Here is a 22697-nt window from a genome sequence, read left to right on the forward strand (position 1 = left end):
GGATGAAGAGCTTCTGGGGCGCCGACTCCCAGAACCACGTTGTGTTGCGGAAGAAGACGACGTGGAATTGGCCACCGCGTGTCTGCAGCCTGCGCAGCAGCGCTTGGGCGTTGTACAGCACGTGCAACGGCTGCATGAGGTCCCAGTCCACGTGCGGCGACGACAGCGCCACCATGAGCAGCGAGTCGCCGTCGATGAAGAACTTCTCCATGGCGCTCAGGTGAATAAACATGTCGAACTGGCGAGGGCGCGCCATCGCGTAGTGAAAGTCAACGGCCACCTCCGTCAGCGCCTTCTCCATACACGCGATGGCGGCCGGCTGACCAGCGAACGTCGCCAAAAACTTCCACGCCATCCGGCACTCATCGGGGCTCTGCAGGGAGTCGATCGGGCCATCAACCGCATCGCCCACGGCGGCAGTAGAGCCTTCCCGATTCTGCCCCGCCTTCGCAGACGCCGCCCACCGCAGCAGCGCATTGCACGTGCGCAGCAGCGCCGTCGTCTCGTGCACGGGCGTCACCGTGCATGAGCCCGCGTTGCTCGTCGCTGTGGCCTCGCTGTCGCCGCTTAGGCACAGCAGCGAGCGCACCTGGAATAGCTGCTTGATGGGCAGCGACGCGCTGATCTCAACAGTGGCGTCGAAGTCCGGATGACCGTTTGCATTCACGAAGAGCTGAGTCAACTCGCGGTAGTGCGACGACATCTCTCCTTCACGAGGTCGTCACGCCAAGTCGGCTGATGCCCTCTCTCCCTCTCTCTCTGTCTCTGTCTGTCTCTGTCGGCACCTGTGACTGAGCCTTACTGTCCTATGCCAACACAGTTTACCGTTTTTTTTTTAAAGTTCGTTAAGACTATTCGGCCGGGACGAAATCTGAGCGTTTCAGCGTCCGATTTTGAGGCAGGGCGTGCGCCAATGAGAGTGAGAGTGAAAGTGAAAGTGAGAGTAAGGGTGAACGGAGGAGGGGGGAGGGTCCACCGAGCCATTCACAAGGGCTTCGCGACTTCACCTCCCCCCTCTTTTTCCTTCCACTTGAGCGCGGCTAGCAGAGACGAAGCGGAGGCCGAGCCGGTCTGCGGCCGCCCTCTCCACCAAGAGCGCTGCAACGGTGTGCACGGGAGGTGTGTTTGATGGTGATTATGTACAGCCAATCGCAGCATATATATATATATATGTTTGTGTGTGTGTGTGCGCATACACAGAGCAGCTCAACGAAACAGAGACGCGACGTGGCGCCGAGGACGGCGATGCGCACACCGCAGCATCGCGCTCTCGGCCATGACTTTCACAGAGGGGCAGCACCGCCGCCGCCGGCCCCTGCGGATGCGTCGTGCGCATCCGCTGTTCCCAGCGTCAGCTCCTCGCTGTCGATCGCCTGCACTCGCCCACGGTCCGCACACTCCACCGCCGGCCCCTGAGAGAGCGTCCACACCGAGGAGCGGAACAGGGCCAAGAGGCCGTCGTGCTCGACTCGGATCGCGGCTGCAGCGGGGCCGGCCCGCACACCTCCTACAACACGACAGGACGTCAGGGAAGCATAGCTGCCGCTGCCGAGTATGATGGGCACCATCCCAGTTACGGTGCAGTGCGCCAGCCGCACCTGCGACCGCTGCGACGCGAGGATGGCGGTTATGCTTGCGTGCGTGACCTCAGCGAGCGTGTCACCGGCGGTGCGCAGCATCACGCCAGCGTTGCAGGCCGCGGTGAGAGGTACCAGCTCCGCACCACTTCGGCCAGCAGCCCCCAAGAGGGCACCACTGTCTTCCCTCTCCGCTCTCGTCATGGGGTCGCCGCTGACGTCGTCGCCATCGCGCCCATTAGACGCGGCAGTGTAGGCGCAGTATGGCCAATCATCCAGCGACGCGCCGACCATGTGCAATGCGCACTGTGCCCCGCCCACGAGTGAGATGAGAAGCAGCGGGACGGTGGCGACATCGGCGGCGGCTGTCACGGTGGCACGACGACGCTTCGACAGAAGCGCCGGGAAGGGCGAGGGGGTGGTGGAGGTGTTGGATGCGTCTGCCCGTGGTGCCCGGGAGGCATCGCCGTCGCCTCCCACGATGACGCCGCTGCCCTCCTTGCCGCCCCCTTCACCGCGCACGACACGCACGTAGTCGCAGTGCAGCTTCGCGTACGGCCCCTCACACGCCACGACAGCTGAGACGAGCTGCCCAGTGCATCGGCCACCGAGGCGCGGTTGTGATGAGAGCGAGACGTCCACGATGCAGTCCGTTAGCTTCAGCACACCTTGCTGGCAAACATGTACACTAGGCGGCTGCCGCACCAGGTGATGCAGGACACGCACCGAGGGGAGGGATGCCCTGCTCCCTGCAGCTCGGGCAGAAGCCTCAGCGACCGCCATGAATGCCTTGATGGTGGATGTGGTTCCAAGAAGCGGCGAGACGTACTCACTGTCGCCGTCATCTGCCCCCGGCGTGACCGTCCCGTTAGCGGCGGCTTCGGTGTGTCGGGGGTGCGGCTGCGCAGGCGAGTTGCGGTCGTCTCGCCCCCTCCGCGGGCGGCGTCGCGCGCTCGCCGCGGCCACGTCGCCAACGCTGCCCCACTCCGTGCACCTCTCACCGTCGTCGTCGTCGCCCCCGGCGCCTTTGCACTTCGCAGAGAGCCGCGGCAAGCGGTTCGTGGGCCGCAGCAAGACGCGCTCCATTGCGCACGTTCCGCGCACCACGCAGCTGCCGCAGATTGCCGGGCGGATCGGCGGAAGGACAGGGGCGTTCGCGGATGCGCGCGACGCAGGCGCCGCGTGGGGTGCAGAAGGCGTAACCCGCAAGGCCCGCCACTCCTCTACGCCGGCAGCCGTGCTGCCAGGCTTCGGCCCAGCACCGTCAGCGCCCACCGCGACAGCAGGCGTCAGCGCCCTGTTAAGGCGGAAGGACATCTGAGCGCCGAGGAGCGCTTCCCCGCAAAGCCATCTCAAACGCTGCCGCACAGCACTCATCAGCGGCACGGTGCGGGGGCCACCGATCTCATCATTATTGCTTCCGGCCGGATGCGCTCCGCCACGGCAGCTGCCACCGTCTCCCTCAACGGGCTCAACGGCTGCGGCTGTGGCTTTGTCGCTCGGGTCACGTCGCCATGCCCATCGGGGAGCCGCACGCCACGGCATCGCGACGACGTGTAGGGTTAGACTCCAAACGCGCCGTGCCGCGGCGGACACGGCGGCGCCGGCGATGTGCCGCCGCAGGAAGTTCCTCAGCCCGCCCCTGCCCGCGGCCCCGAGAGCCTCGCCTTCGCTGTCGCTGTCCCCATCAGGGCCGTCGTCGTCGTTGTCCGCCTCACCTCCTTCGGCGGCTCGAATGATGCGGCATACACCTCCGACGTGCACGACCACCGCGTACTGCTGCGCGCATTGGAGGAGTGCGTTTGCAAGCGTCAGATGTGCGCCGTTGAAGACGTTCACGCCGACCAGACTGCAGTCGTACACGATGCACCTGCCGATGAAACCTGTCGCCCCGTCACCGCAGGTGACACCGCAGCGAGCGCCACCGCCGAGAACCGCCTGGGGCAGGTGTGCCGTTGCCTCGTCGAGGGCGATGCAGGCAGGTAGCACGTCCGATACGCTTGACGCATCCACAGGGCTGCACAGTGACGTGGTCATGCGTGGCTGCGGCTGTTGCTGCTGCTGCTGCTGCGCCTTCTGCAGCTGAAGGAGGCCTGCCGAGCTGGCGGTGCAGTCTTGCACTGGCGCCACCGCCGTAGCGACGGCAGCGGACGACGCGCCCGACAGCGCCGGAGAGGCGCGCTTGAGCACACGGATGTCGAGCACACAGTCCGGGTCGGCTTCGCAGTGCGCCCCGTCGTAGAGATACATGCCGATGCGCGAGAAGCCGTAGATCTTCACGTGGCCTTGGAGCGACAGCACACCACTGCGGCACTCGATGCCATATTTCTTGGCTGCGTAGCTGCCACGCCGCACGACGCAGTGCGCGTGGGAGAGGACGTAAACGCCGACGTGGTTGCTGCTGGCGCTACATTTGGTTAGCTGCAGCGCACCGCCGTCGGAGGTGAATCCGTTCACGACGTGCTTGGCTGTGCAGTGATGGGCATCGAGCAACGTGTCCGGGCCGAGGGAGGCGAAGCCGAAGGTGACACATCGCACTTCGGTGTCCTGCGCGTAGCACTGACTGCCGGACCACACCTTTACTCCCGAGGTACGCACAGATGGAGTGCCGAGACCGGCGGAGCGCGTGGTCTCGTCCCTTCCGTCCTCGCCGCCTTCGTCGCCGCCGGCCGCCGCTGTGTCTTGCTGGTCTGAGAGGCGCAGTGCGGATGCCGCGAGTCGATGGTGGTAGTGCGCGTGGTCAACGTCGCTGCTGCTGGCGCACAGCACCCGTTCCTCTGTGAGGCCGATGTCGAGGCTGAGGTGGCGAGTCCACAAGCCAGCCATGCCCACTCCATCGCCCTTACTCGTTACTCCTCTCTCTCCTCCGCTGCCGGCTGCCACCATCGTGCCATCAGGCGTGTTTGCCCGGCCAGCACCACGACGACGACGACGACCACCACCACCACCATCACTGGGCCGTTGGAACACGTAGCTGGCGGCGTCCGTGGGGGACATGTCCACCAGGCACTTCTTCAGCCGCAGTACGCTGCCGTTGTACGCATTAAAGCCGCTGTCGCGGCCGCGCAACACGACAATGCCGGTGCACTGTATCTCACTCGACTGGCTTTCCACGCCGTAGACGTCGCCGCAGAAGACTGCCGGAACGCCGCCACAGATGAGGGGGGGTAGTGTGCGCCCGCAGGAGTCGACGCCGACCATGTGCGGCGTGCTGTCAGCCTCCACGCGAGAGCCGTTGAGGGCGAAGAGCCCAACGTGAGACGTGTCAGCGCCGCAGTGTCGAAGTTGGCACTGCGAGTGGTCGATGGTGTAGCCGTTGATGGCGCTCACCACCATGCACTCCTGCAGCTCTGCCTGTGCCGACTGGATGGCGGCGAAACCGAAGCTGTAGCCCACTATGAGACACCGCCGAGCCTTGAGGCCGGCGTGGACAACTTTAATACCGCAGGAGCGCTGCCGCGGTGACCCCAACCGCAGTGGACTGATGGCGCCGCAACGCGTCAGTTTCAGAGTGGTCGCCGAGGCAGCGGTGTGTGGCGACTCGGCGTATCCGAGGGCGGCTGCGACGGTTGCCGCCGCCCCACTGGCGGCCTCTTCCGCTTCTGCCGTCGACCACAGGACGCACTCCTCCAGCTCAACCGAGCTGTCCTCGTAGGCATAGACGGAAGTGTCCCGCGCGTTCATCAGTGTCACCCCGGTTGCCTTCAGCGCCGCATCCCGCACCTCGAGACTGAACCGACCACCGAAGAAGCCAAGCGGCTGCCGCGGCGATGGAACCGGGCTGGCGCCCGACGAGCGACCGAGTGGGGTGTCACTGGCCGCGGTGTCCGCTGGTGCCGCGTCGCTCAGCGTGTCAGAGCGAGAAAGCTGCTCTGCGTAGTGGCGCCGCGCGAGACGCGCCACACGAGCGGTGCGCTCCGCAACGGCTGCCGCGGAAGACCACAAAGACTCCGTCTCCGAGACGGCCAGCGGCGACACCCCCCCTCTTGCCTCCCGTTGCTTCTGTTCCAACTCCCTCATCACAACGCGGCATGCCGTCTCGTGCGCCTCGCCCAGGAGACTGCACCGCCGCGGGAAGCTGCCGCGGCTGTCCTCTGTCAGCACGCACTTCGCCTTGCGCAACACGAAGGCACCGACGTGGTTCGTATGGGCAGAGCAGCCGTCCAGCGTGGCCGCGGAGGCGTCCACAGTGAAGCCGTTTACGACGTCCTCGGCGTGGCAGCGATAGAAGTGGGCCACCGAGTGGGCTATAACGCAGAAGGCAAAGTAAAGATGCCGAGCCGTGCAGTGGCGGGCGGTGAGGGTGCCGCCAAGCTCGACGTTAAGCCCTGTGCAGCGTGTCGCGTCGTTGACGCGTATGGGTGGTGGTGGCTGCTGCTGCTGCTGCCTTCCGCTGCAACCGCCGTCGCTCACGCCGTCGTCCGAGCCCTCTGCTGCGGCTGCGCCTTCCGCCGAAGACAGTACCGCACTCGTTGTCGCTGCGATGGTCGTTGGGCTGCCTTCGAAGAAGCAGTGTTCTAAGTAAGCACGGCACCCTTGTACGCTGACGGCGCTCGATATGGCGGCCGTGACCCTGCAGTACGCCATGTCGACGATTGCGTCCTGCTCGGCAAAGATGGAGCGCTCTGTGTTGCGGCCGGGGTGGACGGTGCAGCGAACGAGCCGCAGGCGACCTTGGTTGGACACGAGTATTAGTGAGCGCAGGACGGTCCACATGACCGCAACAGGAGGTCCGGCAGCGGCCGCCCCTCTTTCCCCTGCGTCGCCACTGTCGCGCTCGCCATCGCCGTCGCTACCGACGCCATCGTCATCCTCGTCGAGGCCGCTGCTCTCAGTCAGCGTCTCGCCGCGCTGCCTCTTCGCCTTCGGTTCGTGACTGCTCCGCCGCCACCCACGCGCTGCCGCAGGAGCACTGCACATCAGCCGGTAGATACGCGTGCCTTCCAACATTTCCACTCGCGAGGAGTCAAGCACGAGCACACACTCCTTACGCTGTGCGTAGAACAGGGCCGGAGGCGGCGGCTCCCTCGCCGCTGTGCCGCCCGTGTCGTCAGCCGCTGCCGCCGTGTCGGTCGCAACAGCCGGGCCGGCGGTGCCTGGCAAGGCTGCGGCAGAGGAGCGCTGAGATGAGGTACTCCGTCTGGCCCCGCAGCACAGTGGCTGCCGCTGCAGCAGTCGATCATCCGGCGTCAGCGCTAGGCGAGTGCGCGTTATGCGCACCCTCGCCACTCCCTCTGCTGCCAGAGAGCCGACGAGCACGCAGTTGTCGAGCACGAGGCTGCCGAAGACGCGGAGGTGACCGTAGAGGTGCATGTTGGTGCAGTGCAGCGTGAGGCCGTGGGGTATGCGGCACGTGTGCACGTCGCCTGTTGGGGACGGTGCCGTTGACGGCTGCAGCGAAAAGTGAAGTGCTGACGGCTGCGGCTGTTGGGTCGGAGCGCTTTCGTTGTCGCCGCCGCCGCCGTTGCGGCGACTGCGGTCCATAACCTTTCGAGCCGCGCTGGCGGAGACGCGCATGTTGCGCAGCATACAGGCCACTTGCGCGTGTTGCACGTCGTCTGCCGCGTCGCCGATGAGGTGGACCTCGAGGGCAAACGGGGCGGCTGCTACATCGTGTGACACGCCCGCCTCTGACAGCAGCAACACCTGCGTGGCCCCATGCCCCTCTGCAGGTGCCGTGGCCAAAGTCTCAGTCACCACCGTCGAACACGTGCCAGCGGACGGCAGCGACGGCGGCATCGCAAATGGGATCCACAGCTCGGCGACGCGCTGCTGCTGTTGCTGCTGCTCCTGCGCTTCCTCACTCTTCGCCCTCGCCCAGTGTAGGCGCGTGGGCGCGTAGACAAGATGCGAGAGCGCCGGCGGACGTGCACGTAGCAGTCGCGCGGCGTTCATCGCAGGCATGAAGATGGACGCTGAGGTTGAAGACGGCGGCATTGCACCATCACGGTCTCTGTCGGCGGGCGCGTCTGGTGTGCTGCGGTCCGCCGTGTTGCTCCCATCACCCGCCGCTGCGGTGGCCGATAAGCAGCTCTGCTGCACCCCCCGCATGCCCGACGGAATCAGTCGCACGCCTTCTGCGTCCGCGAGGAGGGCGGGTGAGTCGAGCAGCATCTCGACCGCCGCTCTGGCCGTTTCTGCTCGGAGCCGCTGCTGCTGTGGTGGAAAAGGGGAGGGCGGAGGCGACGGGGGCGCGGGGGATGGGGCCGATGAGGATGCGTAGGCACTCACGAGTGCGTCGTATACGGCAGTGTTCAGGTGCGACACCTCACACAACACGTGCGGCTCACGTGCGCCGCTCCCGCTAGCACGGCCGCGTCCGGTCTCTGACTTCGCGAAGGACGGCGCCGTTGTGTCAGTCTGCGCTCCAGGCGGTGAGGCTGAGAGCCCGATGGACTCAGACACGGTGACGGCGACGGCGCTGTCGCCGAGACTGCTGCTCGATTCCAAGTGCACGGCCAAAGGCGTCGTGCCATCGCTCACGGCACCCGCGATCGCCGCGATTGGGCTCACGTAGCGGCGAAACAGGTGCGGATGCGCGCGACGGATGAACTCCATGCCGAGCTGATGCTCTTCCTCCGAGTAGGCGCCTGCAAAGGTCGATGCGCCACCACCGCCTATGCCCCTCGCTGCTGCGGTCTCGCGGCGGCTCTCCATCCGCTCCGCATCATCGACGGACACGCGGCCGTCGCCGGCAAAGGGGTTGAGCGTTTCAAAAAGGGCGATGAGCAGCAGCGCCATGTTCTCGGGGGTCAGCTCCCACTGCTGCGACATGAGCTCGAGGGAGCAGAGGGCACCGTGGTGGATGAACGAGGCAATGAGACGCGGCGCCACGACGAAGACGAGCGGCATGCGGGCCATCTGGCGACTGCCGCCAGTCGCTGCAGCGGCCGAAGAAAACGCGACAGCATCGGCCAACGGCTTCGCCCGATCCGTAAGGCGACGCTGAGGCTCGTCGCACGGCTGCGGGAGGGCGGTAGTGGGAAGACTTTCGGCATCGTCGTCGCTGCGCTGTCGCTCCGTGCTTTGGTCCCTCATGCAGGCGACACTTCCGCCGCTTGGCGAGCGGGTCTCTGTCTTAGGTGTCTCCTCGCGGCACCCACAGTGCGCTGCGTCCGCTCGCGTCTCATCTCCCTCATCTTCAGAGACGGCCGAAGAAGATTGCTGCGCTGGCGTTGTGGACGAGTTCGCTGTCCTTGCGTGGTGCCGAAGCGCGTGCGGCGACGACGACGTTGCAGCATAGGACTGTGGCGCCGCCGCATCGGCGTGCGTGGTGGCTGCGCTCAGCTTTACGGCAAGCATCGACGCCGACGTGCTCTGTTCCGGGTGCCGTGGTGACACGCTCCGGTGCACCGAGGCCACCCCCTCGACATCCGCCTTCTCGCCCCACGCACCGCCCACCACGCCATCCCCGTCGTCGCCGTCTTCGCTGAAGACAAGTTCGAGCGACACATAGAAGTCGGCGCTGTTCTCGTCGCTGTACCGCAGCTGCACAAACCACCGTGTCAGGTCGTCGTCGTCGACGAGTGCGATTTGGGCTACGCCCTGCGGCACGTGTCGGCCGCCGTTTCGCTGGAAGTACACGAACAGCCGCTGCAGACGCTGAATGTACGCCTTCGTCGGCATCCGCGCAGCTGATGTCGACGCTGCGGCGTTGGCGCGGATGTGAAACGTACGATGCTGCCCGTAAGGGAAGGAGGAGGGTGAGGGTGGTGATGTTGAAGGCAAGTGAGCTGCAGGGATGACTGCAGGGACGCACGGGGTGTGAATAAGCGGTGCACGATGAACTGAGATCTGCACCTGCAGAGAGGCACACAGTCATACATTGAAGGAAGCGAGGACTGGGCAGACAAAGGCGTGTGTGCCGATGCAGCACTTGTGGGTGAGTGAGTCCCTCTCTTCATCTCTACGCTTACCCCCTCCCCCTCTCTCCCTCCCCACTCTTCACATGGATGCCAACGGCAGACGCGCGCTGGTGTGCGTGTATATATGTGTGTGTGTGGGGGGGGCAGGGTGGGTTGCAGACGGGAGGAGTCAGTGCAAGGCGGTGCAAGAGGGAGGTGGAGGGCCAACCACGAGTCCCACCCTCCCCTGAATTGACCTTCGAGGCTGAGAACAAAAAAAAGCGCAGAGGCCCTCCCGCACGCGCGCACCTTTTTTTTTTCTGCTGCGATGTGGAGGTGAGTTGGCATGTGTGAGGCCCAACACACGCACACAAAAAGGGTACGTAAGAGCGGATGCCTGCAAAGGCATCACACACGCACACACACACACACACACAGAGGGAGGGAGGCAGATAGAGATGAATCACGAGGTCGCTCCCGCCTCCGCTGACTTGGAGGCCTCGTTCTCTGCCTTCTTGGCAGCGATGTCAGCGTTCTCGACCACGCCAGTGGTGCGGCTGCCGTCGGGGATGGCCTTTTCAACGATGGCGGCGGCGGCGGCGGTCTCCGGCTGCCATCCGTCGCAGAGGTTCACCCACTCGATAACGTTCGATGCGTACTGCTCGAGCTCGTCGGGCGTTACCTTGATGCCGGTGTTCGTCGTCCCAGCCGCCGGGTACACGTACAGGAAGCGCTTCAGTGAGACGTCCAGGTACACCTTGACGTCGTCGCGGAGGCCGAAAGGGGCCACGCCGCCGGGCGGGAAGCCGGTGAGCGGCTCCACCTCCTCACGCCTCAGCATCTTCGGCTGACACGCAAATTTTTCTCTGTATTTCTTTGCGCTCACCTTCGCATCGCCTGCAGCCACAATCACAACGGTGCTCGCGTCGCGGGCGGCGGTGGCGGGTGAGGGGCTGGCGCCTTCACACCCCTCCGCCTCGCTGCCGTCCTGCCGCCGCTTCCGCCCTTCTGCGGTCGTCTTCGCTTCCGCTTTCCGCTTTGCCTTTCCTTCGACGGAGAAGCAGAGCGATTTGGCGATTTGGGACGGCTCGCAGCGCAGCTGCACCGCGGCAAGCTCGACCGTGGCGGTGCTCTCGGAGAACGCCTGAATGCGCTCGATCAGGAACGGCGCATTCTTGGCGATGAAGTGCTGCTTGCAGCGCTCCATTGCCAGTCCTGTCGTCGTGCTGCGACGGTGATGGGTGTGGTGTGGTGTGGTGATGGCTGCTGGTTGGTGACAGGGACGGTGCGCGTTGTGCTGGTGATGTAATGCAAAGCCGCGGCCGGTGTGCACGCGAGAGAGAGGAGTCGAGGGTGAAGGCCGATGCTGCTGGGCGGTGGAGGTGGTCGTGAAGGAGACTGGCACTCGAGACCCATCGGTGGGGCACGAAGGGGGGAGGGGGGAAGGAGGCCTCCTTCCCCCCTCCCCCCTTCGTGCCCCGCCTCCGAGACTCGTCGGTGCGTGCGCCTTTGCAGGGGCTCTTCTCGGAATTGCGCACTCTCCGCGCTCCTGTGGCTTTAGCGAGACAGAAACTGAGGAAAAAAAAGAAGAAACGGGGCGCGAAGGGGAGGCCGGTGACCCACGGCGAGCCCCACACGCCCTCGACTCCGCCCTCCTCCTTCGACTCGCTCGTGCATTGGTGGACGCACAACCTGCCTCGCAGAAGAGGGGGGTTCGCTGCGGCACAACGACGCGCGTAACCGTCAAATCAGGCGAGAAAGAGCTCTGGTGTAGCCGGCGAAGACATCACTCGTCCGCGCTGGTTGCACAACTGTTGGGCAACGACGATGGTGTGGAGAAGGGGCGGAGGACCGCTGCCGCTGCGCCAGCGCCCGAACGGATGCAGATGTGTACCGCGGTGCTGCCGCATGCTGCTCCCGCTCCTGTGCCTCCGCTTTCACCCTCTCATCTGCCTCTCGCTGACGCTCCGCCTCGATCTGCATCTTGGCACGCTGTACGGCGGCGTTGACCCGCGGCGCGGCACGGAGAACGTCATCTGGCATGTAGTACTTGCCTCTGGGCGTTGTGCTGGGGTCGCTTGCGTGCGCCACGAACGGGCGAGTGTAGCATAGGAGGCCGGCCTTCAGTAAAGCCTCATGCACTGCGACGGCGCGTCGCCAATAGGCGGAGGCCGCGATTCGGTGGTACCGCGCCGCCGCCGCCGCCGACGCTGCTGCTGCTATGTGTTCCGTATGAGAGGTGGGCGGTGGCAGTGGTGGGCGGCGGCTCCGCATCACTTGCACTATCCAGGCATACGCCAGCTCAATCACGAGTGGGTGATGAGGTGTGTTGACCGTGGCAGTGCATGTCTGCTCGCCGCGGTGCACCGATGACGTGCCTGGCCCACGGGTGCCCCATGCCCGCTGCAGCTGTGCCGTTGCCTCCAGCAGCGTCAGAAGGATTTGAGACAGAAGCACCGGCGAAAGGCCGCGCGCGATGGCGTCGACCGAAGTGAGGCCGCGCGAGGTGTCATCGAGGACTAAGTTGAGCAGCTCCTGCATCCTACGCACCAGCCGCGCACGCACCTCGTCTCTGGTCGTTCCTCCCCGTGGGCCCGCCTCGCCTGAGGGCGGCACCGCCGCAATCGTGCGCACGTGAAACCGGCAGAGCGCCTCTATCGTGCCGGGGAGGGCGTGCAGGTCAATGAGGGTGAGCGTCGCCACCGAATCAGGGGCCGGCCTCTCGGGCGACATCGCTGGGAAGGCGTGGTGCTGCGTCGACGCAGCCACCCAGGGCGTGCTCGCCACTGTGGAGTCGACAGGGACGGTAAGCTCGCGCGGCCGGCAGTGGGTCTCGGGGGTGGTAGAGGAGAAGAGGCGCATGCCAGCTTCCTCCCCCACCTCACTCGCCCCCTCCTCCCCCCCATCCCACGCCCTCTGATCGTGGCCGTCGTCAACGCCCACCCACGCGGGGGCCACAGCCCCGTTCGCATCACTTGCGGCTGTCTCAGCGGGGCGATACGGCCATTCGCCCGTGGCTCTGTCTCCGGCGCGGAGGTCTCCTCGCAAGACGAGGCGCCCCCCACTACCATTCACATCGTCGTCGTCATCCATCCCGGCCGCTCGGCCTCGTCGCGGCGCCTGCGCCACTTTCGCGCCTGCCCTCAACGCGCTGCGACGGCGCCGCAGCAGCGTGATCATGCTGTCTTGCAGCACCTCCAGCAAGGCGGCGTCGCCGCTGCGGTTCTCACACCGCCCGACAAGCCTCACGACGACAAGGGCGGACTCGGGGTGAGCGCGGACATACCCCGTCAGCGGCGCGGCGAGCGCTGCAGCGAGTCCGTCGTGCCACCAATACAGTTTGCTCAGCGCCCGAGTCAGGAAGAGGAAGCCGACGGCGCTCATTCTCAAGACGTGCGCCGACGCGTCTGCCGGGCCCGTGGGGTCGGCTGCGGCGCCGTCCGTCGAGCCCGCAGGAGGCCCCCGTTCGCTGCTCATCAGGGCTGCCGACAGGGCCTCCGCCAGGCGGTGGAAGAGGCGGGGGTTCGCCACGGGGTGGCTGCTGGTGTCAAGCGCGCGACGCCGCACCGCCGCCGCAGCGGACGCCATAGACGACTCTGTGCCGTCGTACGTGGCCTCGGTATTGTCCGTCTCGACACTCACGTCATCGCCCGCCTCGGTAGCGGAGGGGTCGGCGACGTGACGCCCTCGTTCGGTGGACTGCTGCAGATAGGCAAGGCGCATGAGCTGCGCCTGGAAGCGCGCCATCGCATCGAAGAGTAGGCTGTGCTCCTCCAGCGTGAACGCGTGACCGTTCGGCTCGGTCCGCGTTGCCGTCGCTGCCGCGGCGCCGCATCGTTCCAAATGAACGCTGATGGAGTCCACGAGCGTCTCCAGCACCGCTTCCGCATGGAACAACCTTTGCTGCGCGAGGAGGTGGAGCACCTGCAGAGACACAGTGGGGCCCATGCACGACACCTCGCGCGCGAGCCACTGTAGCAGCAGGCGACAGAGGCGCGCCGAGAAGGGCGCCTCGGGTGGCGAAGGGGCGCCGATATGCCGCTGCTGCTGCTGCTGCCACGGTGGCCGGCGTTCCGCGCGTAGCGTCGCTGTCGGTGCCGCTCCTACTCCGGCTGTGGTGGCGGCAGACGCGTGCTGCGGTGAGCTGTCCGTCTCTGTCTCCATGACGTACAGGTCCATTCGACTGAGCGTGCTCAGGGCTGCGGTGAGAAGCCGATGATTCTCCATTAGACCGCGCGCTGCTGACGTCGCAGTGTCCTCCGCATCCGCCTCGCCCTGACGTGCCACGCAATGATGCCCCTTCGCACCGTGTGCGTTGCTGCGGCCACCATTGGCGGTGGCATCCGAAGGCGCGTAGACCGTGGAGGCCGGCGACAAGCGACGCACTAATTCATGCAGGCACTGCATCATACTGTTGTAGTCGCATTTACTCAGTCGGCGCTCCAATTCGGTGCAGAGCTGCGCCTCTGTGAGGGTGGCCAGCCGCTCTGCGTAAAGAGGCGACAGACGGATCAGCGGCTGATGCGCTACCGCTGTTCGTGGCCGCTCGCCCAGGTGAGGAGGCGTGCAGCGGCTCGTAGACGTGCTTCCACTGCTCGCGTCTGCGCTGCCGACCGAGCGCTCCTGTGACGCTGGCTCAGACCTGCCTCGCGGCGCTCCGTCGCCACCACGACGAGCCATCTGTGGCGAGCCGAAGGGTGACACCGCCGCTGCTGTCGGTGCAGCTGCATCGCCGCCGCCACTCTGACCGCCTTGATACCGCGGACTTCCACCCTCCTGGTCCGAGCTCAGCTGCTGGAACGCCTTTGCGAGGTCGGCGAGGGACAGGCCACCGCCGCTGATGCTGGCGGTACCACCAGTGCCATAGTGGCGGCGCGGCGCGTACAGGGGCGACGGCTCGATCGTCCGCCTTGTGAAATGGATAGAGGCGTCGGTGAGCAGCAATGGTGGCGCCGATGCGGATGGTGGCCCGGCTGGCAAGCCGATGTTCTCAGACGAGCCGCACAAGACGCCTCTTCGCCACAGCGCGGCGCTGCAGCGCGCCGAGAGGCTCGTGCGCGACGTCATTCAAGAGAGCGTATCACCAATGCTGTGAGGACGGGCTGGGGCCGCGCGCCTCTTTGTGACTGTGTTCAGGCTCCGCCTGTGGGCCCCTGATGCGTCTGCGCCGATTGTTGTCGGTGCTCACGAAGATGTTGACGGCTATGTGAGGAGTGGCGGCGCGTGCGTGGAGGGGCAGAGGAGGTTGATGTGGCTGTTGGAAGAGAAGAGGGAGGCAACTCCATAGACGGGCAAAGCCACCGCCCCCTTTCTCTGCTGAGCGCGTGCGTGAATCGCCATGCTGCCCAAGCGACATGTTCTGCTCCCGACTTCGCCTGCGGGATGGCAGTCGCGGGTGGTGGTGGTGGCGGGACGGGCGGGGGGACATCATGGCCACTCAATAAGGGCACCGGGGGCAGTCTAAACAGTAAAGAGCCGCTCTCAACAGTCTCCCCTCTCCCCCCTCTCCTTCGGAGACGCCTAAGCGGTGTGAGGGAGGGGGAGAGGGATAAAGAGGGGGATGCTCCACGGGCACTGTGTGTGTGTGTGTATTTGCCCGGAGGAGGCGGGCGCGTGGAAGGGCAGAGTCGTCTGCGCGAAAACTTAGTACGTGACATCTGTAGAGGAGGATGGCGGTGCTGAGCGCGAAAAGGTGTCTGCGCACGGAAACAGAGACACACACACACACACCCATGAAGAATTACGTCCCTGCAGCAAGGACGATGGAGGGGGAGGGGAGGGAGCTGAGGATGTGTATGCCGGGAGCTCCGCAACACAGACAGCCACCGGTAAACACGCGCACCCGTGAGGAAGAGGAGCGTGTGTGTGTGTGTGCGTGTCTATCTGTCTGTCATCGATCGTCCAGCAAGGTACTGGGGGGTACAGAGGATGAGCCGACTCTGATCGATATACCCAAGAGACTGCGGTGGCACCCGGACGCACGGTGCTGTGAGCAGCGCATCGACGCGGCCGTAGCGTGCCAGTTGGGCAGCAACTACGCGGCAGAGCGGAGAGGAGGCCGTGCCCTCGGCTGCCTCGACTGCTGGTGATCCCCGTGCCTGTGCATCGATGCCACTTGCGGGGGTGTTCGCCATGGCGGCAGCAGCGCGAACGCGTTCCTGATCCGCTGCTTCCTCAATCGCGCGACGCAGTCGCATCAGCGTTGGCGTAGGGGACGACAGGTACCGATACGGGCAGAGAACATGGCACCCGACAAGGGTTGTCTCTGCGTCGCTGATGCCGATGACGAGCGAGCGCACATGCGGCGCAATGTCGGCCCACCCTGGTTCTGCTGCTGTCCTTAGGGCCTTGGCACCGCTGATTGCCAGCGGGGCGGCTCCAGCAGCGGTGGAGGCCGTGCAGAGGGCGACGTTTTGGAGTGACACTGAGGACGATACCGTCGGCTGCGCTGCTGTCGGCTGCATGATGCGCTGGTACAGGTACTCTGCGAGGCGGTACGGTCGGCTATGCAGCGGTTCAGTACCCATCGTCTTGCGAGATGCCACGATATCGAGGACGAGGTTCACCCGGAGTCCGGCCGAATAGAAGTTCCGCGACGACCCGCCATCCTCAACACCCCCCGTCTGGTGCGTGACAAGTCCCTTGACGGCGTCCTTCATGTCAGGCGCCTCCCAGGTCGGCCACATGCCTCGCAATTCGCGGTACACACCGGCCAGACGCTGCCGCTCACTCTTCTCCATCGTTGGCCCGTCACCATTTTTTACACCATCGCGCTTGCCGGATGCCCCCGTCGCCATCGCTGCCATCGTTGTGGATGAGGGCGGCGACGGGGTCCCGCCACCACCACCGCTCGCGCGCAGGGCCTCTGCGATCTGTTCTTCGCTCGTCAGCGAGTGGAAGAAGGCGCAGCTGATGTCGTAGTGCCGCTGTGCCTCTTGCATCATGGTGCGCACCTTCCGCTCCAGCTTTGCCTGCGCCGCTGCCTCTGCGGTAAACAAGGAAACTCTGTGCTTTCCGTACACCCACACGGTGTTGTCCGGGGAGCAGAGGAGCTGGTCGGGGAGGTCGGCGAAGACATGGAAGGCCGCGTCGGATGACGACGACGACGATGGCGATGGCGCGGCTGCCGCCTTGGAGGCTGATGTGAGCCTCGACGTCGTGGCGACTGTCAATGGACGCCGGGTACCCGCACTGGAAAAGGACACCGGCTGCACCGCCGAAGACGGCCTGGAAGAGGACCTCGTGATGGGCATGTTCTCCTCTCTCTCTCTGTGTGTGGGAGGTGAGGAGTGGAGACTGACGCGAAGTGCGCAGGTATAGAGAAGGCGCGCATTCGTGCACCCATGTGCTGCAGCACCCTGCGGCGTGCGGGCGTTGATGGTGAAGATAGAGGTAGCGGAGGGGGGGCCGGTGGAGAGGGGACAGGGGAGTGGATCCGCAGGCCGGGAGGATAGGCTCCGCACATGGCAACATCAATGAGCCCGCTGCACTGATGATGGCGGCAGCAGCGTTGTTTGGCGCCACATCGATGGGTGAGGGCGAGGAGAGGGGAGGCGGATGGCGACTGCATCACAACGCGTACGTGTACGCGGGCGCCTCCAGCTGCATCACGTACCTCCCATCCCTGAGTGGCACACGCGCGTGCTGCTACAGCTGTTCGGTGTACTTTAGCCGTCTTCGGGTGATGTGTTGCGCGAGGGAGGTGATGGTGGTGGTGGTGTGTGGGGTAAGCCGACGAGGGAGCGCGTCTGCCTCAAAGGCGTGTTTGAGTGTACCATCACGAAGCGCAGAGATGCTGCTGGAGTCCGCGAATCAGCCTTCACATCATTTTGAGGGAGAAGGGGTGAGGGTGCGGAGGGGCGGCCCGCTCATGTGAGACGCATTCTTCTGCCCCTCCGTGCACCGCCCCGCCCCTCCCTCTCTCTCCCACTCCTTCCACGGCTGCCCAACGCACCCAGGCGTCCGCTGCAGTGGCTCCCGTCGCATTCCGTTCGTTCCTGTGCAGTCCGCCTCATCGGCGCTTCCCACTACTCTGCCGTGAAGTCGCTCACGCAGCGGCTGCCTGCGTGCGTGCATTGTTACGGCTCCTGCCATCCCTTCTCCTAACCCAAGGCACGATAAGCTCTGCGAGGATGGAGAGGAGGGGGAGCTGCGACATGCCGCCCACGATGGGCTCCATCACGACAGAGGCAGAGACAAGCGCGATGCAGTCAATGCAATACAGGCACGCCCCGCCCGGCAAGACGCCTGCGCGGCTGTGCGCGCTTGACGAGGGACGGGCTCGTGTGGTGTGGTGGTGGTGTGGAAGAGAAGGGGCATGCATGTGCGTGTGTGTGCAATGAAGCAAGCTGCCGCAGCACGTCGAAGAGAGCGCAAGGGTGGTCGTGACAATTGGGCGGGGATGATGTGAAGGCGACTCTGCTGCAGCGGTCGTGATGAGCGCGCGTACGGGAGCGTCGCCGCCGTTCACCCTTCCGCCGGTCTCCCTGATGTTTATGTCGTGCCCCTTCACATTTCTTTTGTGCCGCGCCTCAGCGCATCCACAGCCTCGGCGCTGAAGCCCTCCTTCCGCAGACAGGCGTAGAAGGCGGCGATCTCCGCCTCGCACTCGTTCATGTTCTTGAGGAGTGTGCACTCATCGCGGGCTCGGCGCTCCTGCGGGCAGGCGCAACAGATCTTGCAGCTGGGCGTCTTCGGCAGCGGTGGCGCCGCCTCCGCCGCACCGCCACCAGATGATGCGCTATTCCCCATCCTGTTCCCGCGGGGTGAGGTCGAAGCCGCACCGAGAGAGGTCGCTGGGGTGGATGAGGGGTACCCAGAGTCACGCAAGACCTGCACGCCGGCGAAGACAGGGGGGTGGGTGGGTGGGGGAGAGGGCAAAGGTGTGTGCGTGTGTGTGTGTGGGAGGGGGAGGGGCAGATCTGTGTGTGTGTTAGGAGAGGACGGGGACAACGACGACTCGCATTGAGAGAGGAGAGGCGCGCGGCGGCTTCCAGATGTCTGCCGCCGTCGAGGACGGCGACGCGGTGGAGTGGAGGTGCGCCCGGGGCGAGAGGGGGAGGGACAGAGACGCCCATTTCCCCCTCTCCCCCTCTCCGCTGCTCCTACGATTGCTCACAGGCGCATACACGAAGAAGGCCGAGCAGCCGGACGCCACCTTTGTTTCGTGCTCGATTTGAATACTGCCGGAGGAGGAGGAGGGGAGGGGGGGGGTAGGAGCCGGATGACAGGTGTGCACGCGTGCTCATCGCGGATATGACGCCGCACAAGCGCGCCCGTGACTGATTTCTTTCACACGCAAAGCGCCTCACCACCACTTCCACCTCTTCCACTGCTTCCACTTTAGAAGGCGCGCACTCACGCACACGCATGTGTAGCCATCACGCAGCAGCGCCATTGCTGCTGCTGCTCCTGCTGCTGTCGTCGTCCTCATCGCCACAGTGCAGCCGCCCGTGCTGTTGCTAGCGCCGGCGCTGCCGACGTGAGCCTTGCACCCTCGCCTGCACCATTGTCGTCCTCGATGGGTCGTGGGTCTCTCGAGCGTCGCTGCTGCCACCGTCGTCGCTGTCGCTGTCGCTGGGACTCTCGCTCTTAGCCATGCCGCCCGTCATGCTTGACTTCGTGCCGACAGCGCCGGCGCCGTGCCGCTGCTGTGACTGACTATCACTCGTGACGGCTGCACTGCGGCCCACCTTCCCCTTCCCTTTTCCCTGGCCTGTTGACTGCTGCTGCTGCTGTTGCCCCGTGGGCACCAGGTCGCGGTGGGCCGTGTTCGCCTGCAGCAGCTGCTCCACCTCGGCCGCCAGGCTGTTCGGCACGTCGGCGCCGTCGCTGTCGGAGGCCGAAGATGACGGCGTCGCCGCCCTCTTGTGGGCGACATTCCCCGCGCCGACATCGGCCCCTCTCTCCTCGCGGCTCTCCGCCTCGTGCGGATGCCCTGCCCTTTCCTGCTTGCGCTGCCGCGGCGAGAAGTCCCGGAGGAGGACGGCGAGAGCTCCGCCGCTGGGGCACCGCTACGCCCCACACGGCTTCTGACATAGCAGCCTCGCCGCGCCGTCGCCGTCGCATTGGCGGCCAGCGAGGCTGCTGCTGCTGTCAGCGCCGTTTGATGCCTCAACAGCCGCATCGCCTTGAGGTTCTGTAGTCGCCTGTTGTGGACGTTGCTGCTGCCGGCTGTCGTGGCTGAGGGCTCAGCACGGTGTATATATATGTCTGTGTGTAAGTGATGACGGCGGGGAGGGGGAGGGGGAGGGGGAGGAGGAGGAGCGGCACTGCGCTACACTTTGCCGATAGCCCGCGGCTTTGTCTATGGGAAGAGTGACGGGAGGAGAGGGGGGAGGGGAGAAAAAAAAAACGATGCGCGCGCGTCTGTGTGTGTCTGAGACCGTCGAGGGGAGGAGGGGGAGGGGGGCAGCGACGCCGACGCCGACGCTAACGCGCATCCAACGGTTGCGCGCTATCCCGCCGCCGCCATCGCTCGCAATGGCGTCGCCGGCACAACAGCAGCAGCAGCAGCAGCAGTGTGCTTCGCGCACTTTTGATCAAACATGATGGGTTGAATGTCCGCGTGTCCGCGTACGTATTGGATGAGGCCTTAAGGGGCGAGGGAGGGGGAGGGGGATGGCAGCCATCCGCCTGACCATCTCCGCTGCTTCCTCCCTCCCCCCTTCGTCGCCACGACAGTGCCTTCACTCCTCTTTTTTCTTTTCTTTTTTTCTCTGCGTCCAATCTCGTCCCCAACGGCCGCCGAGCAGACGGGCCAACGACAGGTGAGGAGGAGAGAAGGGAGGGCGCGCGGGGTGGGGGCATGGGAGCGCCCGTGAACCAGACCCCCCCCGCCACCGCTCTTGGCACCCCCCCTATTTCTCTCGCTTGCCCGCTATACGTCGACTCACTCGATCGCCCCTCACTTTGCACTTTCATTCCTCCTTCACCGCGCACGTGCGTCTCACCGCAGAGAGGCGTCCTCGACGTAGACCACCGCCCCATCCGACATCCCGTAGTAGGCAAGCGTCTCCAGCTCGTTGTCCAGCGGCGTCCTCGCCTCCAGCACACCGTCGTCCCCGCTGCGGTAGCTGAGCCGCTGATTGGCCGGCTTGACCTGAAAGAGATGCTGAACCAGCGACTTCAACTTGGCCACCGTCAGCGTGCTCGGCAGCCTCTGCGTGTGCTTCGCCATCGGGTCGGACGACGAGGACGCGGTGGCGGGGGACGCCAAGGCGTAGCCATTCACAAAGAAGAGCGTGACGCTGAGCATGACGTAGCTGGTGCCCGTCATTGACAGTGCGGCGTCGCTGTCGCGCTGAATGGCGAGTACGACGTCCTTGTGCTTCTCCTTGAGCACGTCTACAAGCGGGTACGCAATGCGCGGGGGAGGGGCGGCGGTGGCTGAGACGCCAGTGTTGCCGGCGCCGTCACGCGTCTCCTGATCCCTCTGCCGCTGCAGAAGCCCACGCTGGATGTACAGCAGCTCCGAGTCCAGCCGCTCTATCGGACGCACGGTGCCGCGGTTCAGCAGCGTGATGGTTGGCAGTGCAGCCACGACGTACATGCGGCTGCACGTTTCCTTCCAGGTCGGTAGGAGGGTGCTGTATGTAATGCGAAAGGTTGTCAGCTGAGGGCAGAGAATTCGCACCGCGTCTATCGTCGCGGGACTGCACAGCGTCGCGTTGTCCTTTAGGCACAGTAGCGTTAGTGGACGGAGGAAGCGGTAGGGCTGCAGCACACCACCGTCTTCCAGCTCTGCTGTGAGGGCCTCGCCGGCAGCGGCGCGTGCAACGATGGCCTCCGGCAGTACAAGGTCTTCCAGCTTGTTGTCGGTCAGGTAAAGCTGAGTGAGCGCTGGGAAGGCCTGCGTGATGGCGGCACTGAGGGCTTTCCAGTCTGACAGCTCGTTCTGCGCCAAGCTCAGTGTCGTGATCTGAGGGAAGACCACCTCGCCGGCAGCGGCACCTACAGCCGAGTTGTCCGCCGTCAGCTCCGCCGTCTCCGGTGGCCCCGACGGCGGCGCGACGACAAGGTCGAGTGAGGTGAGCTTGTTTGCGTCGAGGTGCAGCTCTCGCAATGTCGGCGCCTCGACGAGAGCGCGCAGTTGCGCCAGCGAGCGGAACCCAGTGTTGTTCAAGACCAGCTTGGACAGATGCGACGACGAGAGCACCGCCGTCGCGGGTGGCGCCGTCAGCAGCAGGTCGGGCATATCGCACAGCTGCAGCGTTGCAAGGCGTGGAAGGTAGGGCATCAGCTTGCCCACCTCGGCCAACGAGAGCGCCGTGTTCTCAGACAGGTCCAGTTCCTCCAGCCGAATCATGTTTGCTTCCTGCAGCTCGTTCTTGATTCTGCCAGCGGTCGTTGTGGCGCTGGGCTCGTGCATCGCGACACTGATGCCACAGTTGCGCAGCACGACAAGGGTGAGTCGATCATGGCAGCTCTGCTTCGCACGCGTCTGCTCCGCGCCCACAAATCGCCACTTGCCGCCCTGCGCAAAGGCAACGCCAAGCGGCTCCTCCGCGTCATCGTCGGCAGAGCCGTAGCGCCGCTTCAACGCATCCACGAAGCTGACCAAGGGCCTCGGCGTCTGTGATGACGAGGACGCCATCAGCGATGCGCAGCGCTGTGTGTGTGTGTGTGGTGAGGGGAGGGGAGGGGATGAGCAGCGCGAAGACGGAGGCGGAGGGTGGCGTCGTGGGATGAGTGCGCCTGTGTCTGTTGTCGCAGCAGTAGCAGATTTCAGGGAGATGACTTACAGTGAGCTCTTTCGCCTCGCACCTCCGCGACAGAAGGGGGCGGATGTGTGGCGAGCGGCGATGGCCATAGTGCCATCACGGAGAGAGGGAAAGGGAGAGAAAAATGAAGAGATGGCAGAGGTGCTTGCGCGTGCGAGGAGGCCGCTCGCTAAGCCTCTTCGCATCGAAAGAGGGGCCTCCAGTGCCTTTCCACGCGCAGGAAGCGTGCCCGAGCACGCCCGCGGACGCCTGCGCCTGTGCCGGAGCTTACTCCGTCGCCCTCCTCCTCCTCCCGCCGTCCACTCGCTCATCTTTTTCGTTGCCTTCTCGCTGTCGAACGGCCCAGTGTATTTGGCTGTTGCCCACATGTCACGCAGGAGACACACAGACACCCGACGAGGGCGCACACGGAGCGGAGGGACGCGCCAGCGGAGAGGGAGGAGGAGGAGGGGGAGGGGAAGAGGGCATACGCGTACGCCTGGCGCCCACGCCTGCGCCTGCTGCGCGAATGCGCATCACGATGGAGGCGAGGGCCGTGAAAAGAGAGTACAAAA

At 65.2% G+C, this 22697-nt stretch overlaps 7 protein-coding genes across 7 annotated transcripts in view; all 7 read right to left on the bottom strand.

Annotated features, from left to right (window-relative positions):
- LSCM1_08109 (uncharacterized protein) overlaps positions 1–703 on the bottom strand; it is a gene marked incomplete at both ends in the record, with an annotated part of 6609 nt that extends 5906 nt beyond the window's left edge. Inside the window, one exon of the mRNA XM_067325449.1 lies at positions 1–703. This exon is cut by the window's left edge and continues 5906 nt beyond it. Coding sequence (XP_067181554.1) covers positions 1–703 — 703 coding nt within the window.
- A 580-nt stretch (positions 704–1283) lies between these two features.
- Positions 1284–9203, bottom strand: LSCM1_08110 (uncharacterized protein; the record flags this gene model as incomplete). Its single annotated transcript, XM_067325450.1, has 1 exon — positions 1284–9203. One exon carries the CDS (start codon positions 9201–9203, stop codon positions 1284–1286), a length of 7920 nt encoding a protein of 2639 aa, XP_067181555.1.
- A 681-nt stretch (positions 9204–9884) lies between these two features.
- LSCM1_08111 (uncharacterized protein) lies at positions 9885–10628 on the bottom strand (the record flags this gene model as incomplete). The annotated part of the gene is made up of 1 exon (XM_067325451.1): positions 9885–10628. The coding sequence occupies one exon, from the start codon at positions 10626–10628 to the stop codon at positions 9885–9887; it is 744 nt and encodes a 247-aa protein (XP_067181556.1).
- A 536-nt stretch (positions 10629–11164) lies between these two features.
- On the bottom strand, positions 11165–14488 carry LSCM1_08112 (uncharacterized protein; the record flags this gene model as incomplete). The annotated part of the gene is made up of 1 exon (XM_067325452.1): positions 11165–14488. The coding sequence occupies one exon, from the start codon at positions 14486–14488 to the stop codon at positions 11165–11167; it is 3324 nt and encodes a 1107-aa protein (XP_067181557.1).
- Positions 14489–15300: 812 nt separating this feature from the next.
- LSCM1_08113 (uncharacterized protein) lies at positions 15301–16674 on the bottom strand (the record flags this gene model as incomplete). The annotated part of the gene is made up of 1 exon (XM_067325453.1): positions 15301–16674. The coding sequence occupies one exon, from the start codon at positions 16672–16674 to the stop codon at positions 15301–15303; it is 1374 nt and encodes a 457-aa protein (XP_067181558.1).
- A 1255-nt stretch (positions 16675–17929) lies between these two features.
- LSCM1_08114 (uncharacterized protein) lies at positions 17930–18172 on the bottom strand (the record flags this gene model as incomplete). The annotated part of the gene is made up of 1 exon (XM_067325454.1): positions 17930–18172. One exon carries the CDS (start codon positions 18170–18172, stop codon positions 17930–17932), a length of 243 nt encoding a protein of 80 aa, XP_067181559.1.
- Positions 18173–20369: 2197 nt separating this feature from the next.
- Positions 20370–22016, bottom strand: LSCM1_08115 (uncharacterized protein; the record flags this gene model as incomplete). The annotated part of the gene is made up of 1 exon (XM_067325455.1): positions 20370–22016. The coding sequence occupies one exon, from the start codon at positions 22014–22016 to the stop codon at positions 20370–20372; it is 1647 nt and encodes a 548-aa protein (XP_067181560.1).
- Between the last annotated feature and the right edge of the window lie 681 nt (positions 22017–22697).

This window comes from Leishmania martiniquensis, chromosome 3 (assembly GCF_017916325.1).
Source record: "Leishmania martiniquensis isolate LSCM1 chromosome 3, whole genome shotgun sequence".
Lineage (NCBI taxonomy): Eukaryota > Euglenozoa > Kinetoplastea > Trypanosomatida > Trypanosomatidae > Leishmania > Leishmania martiniquensis.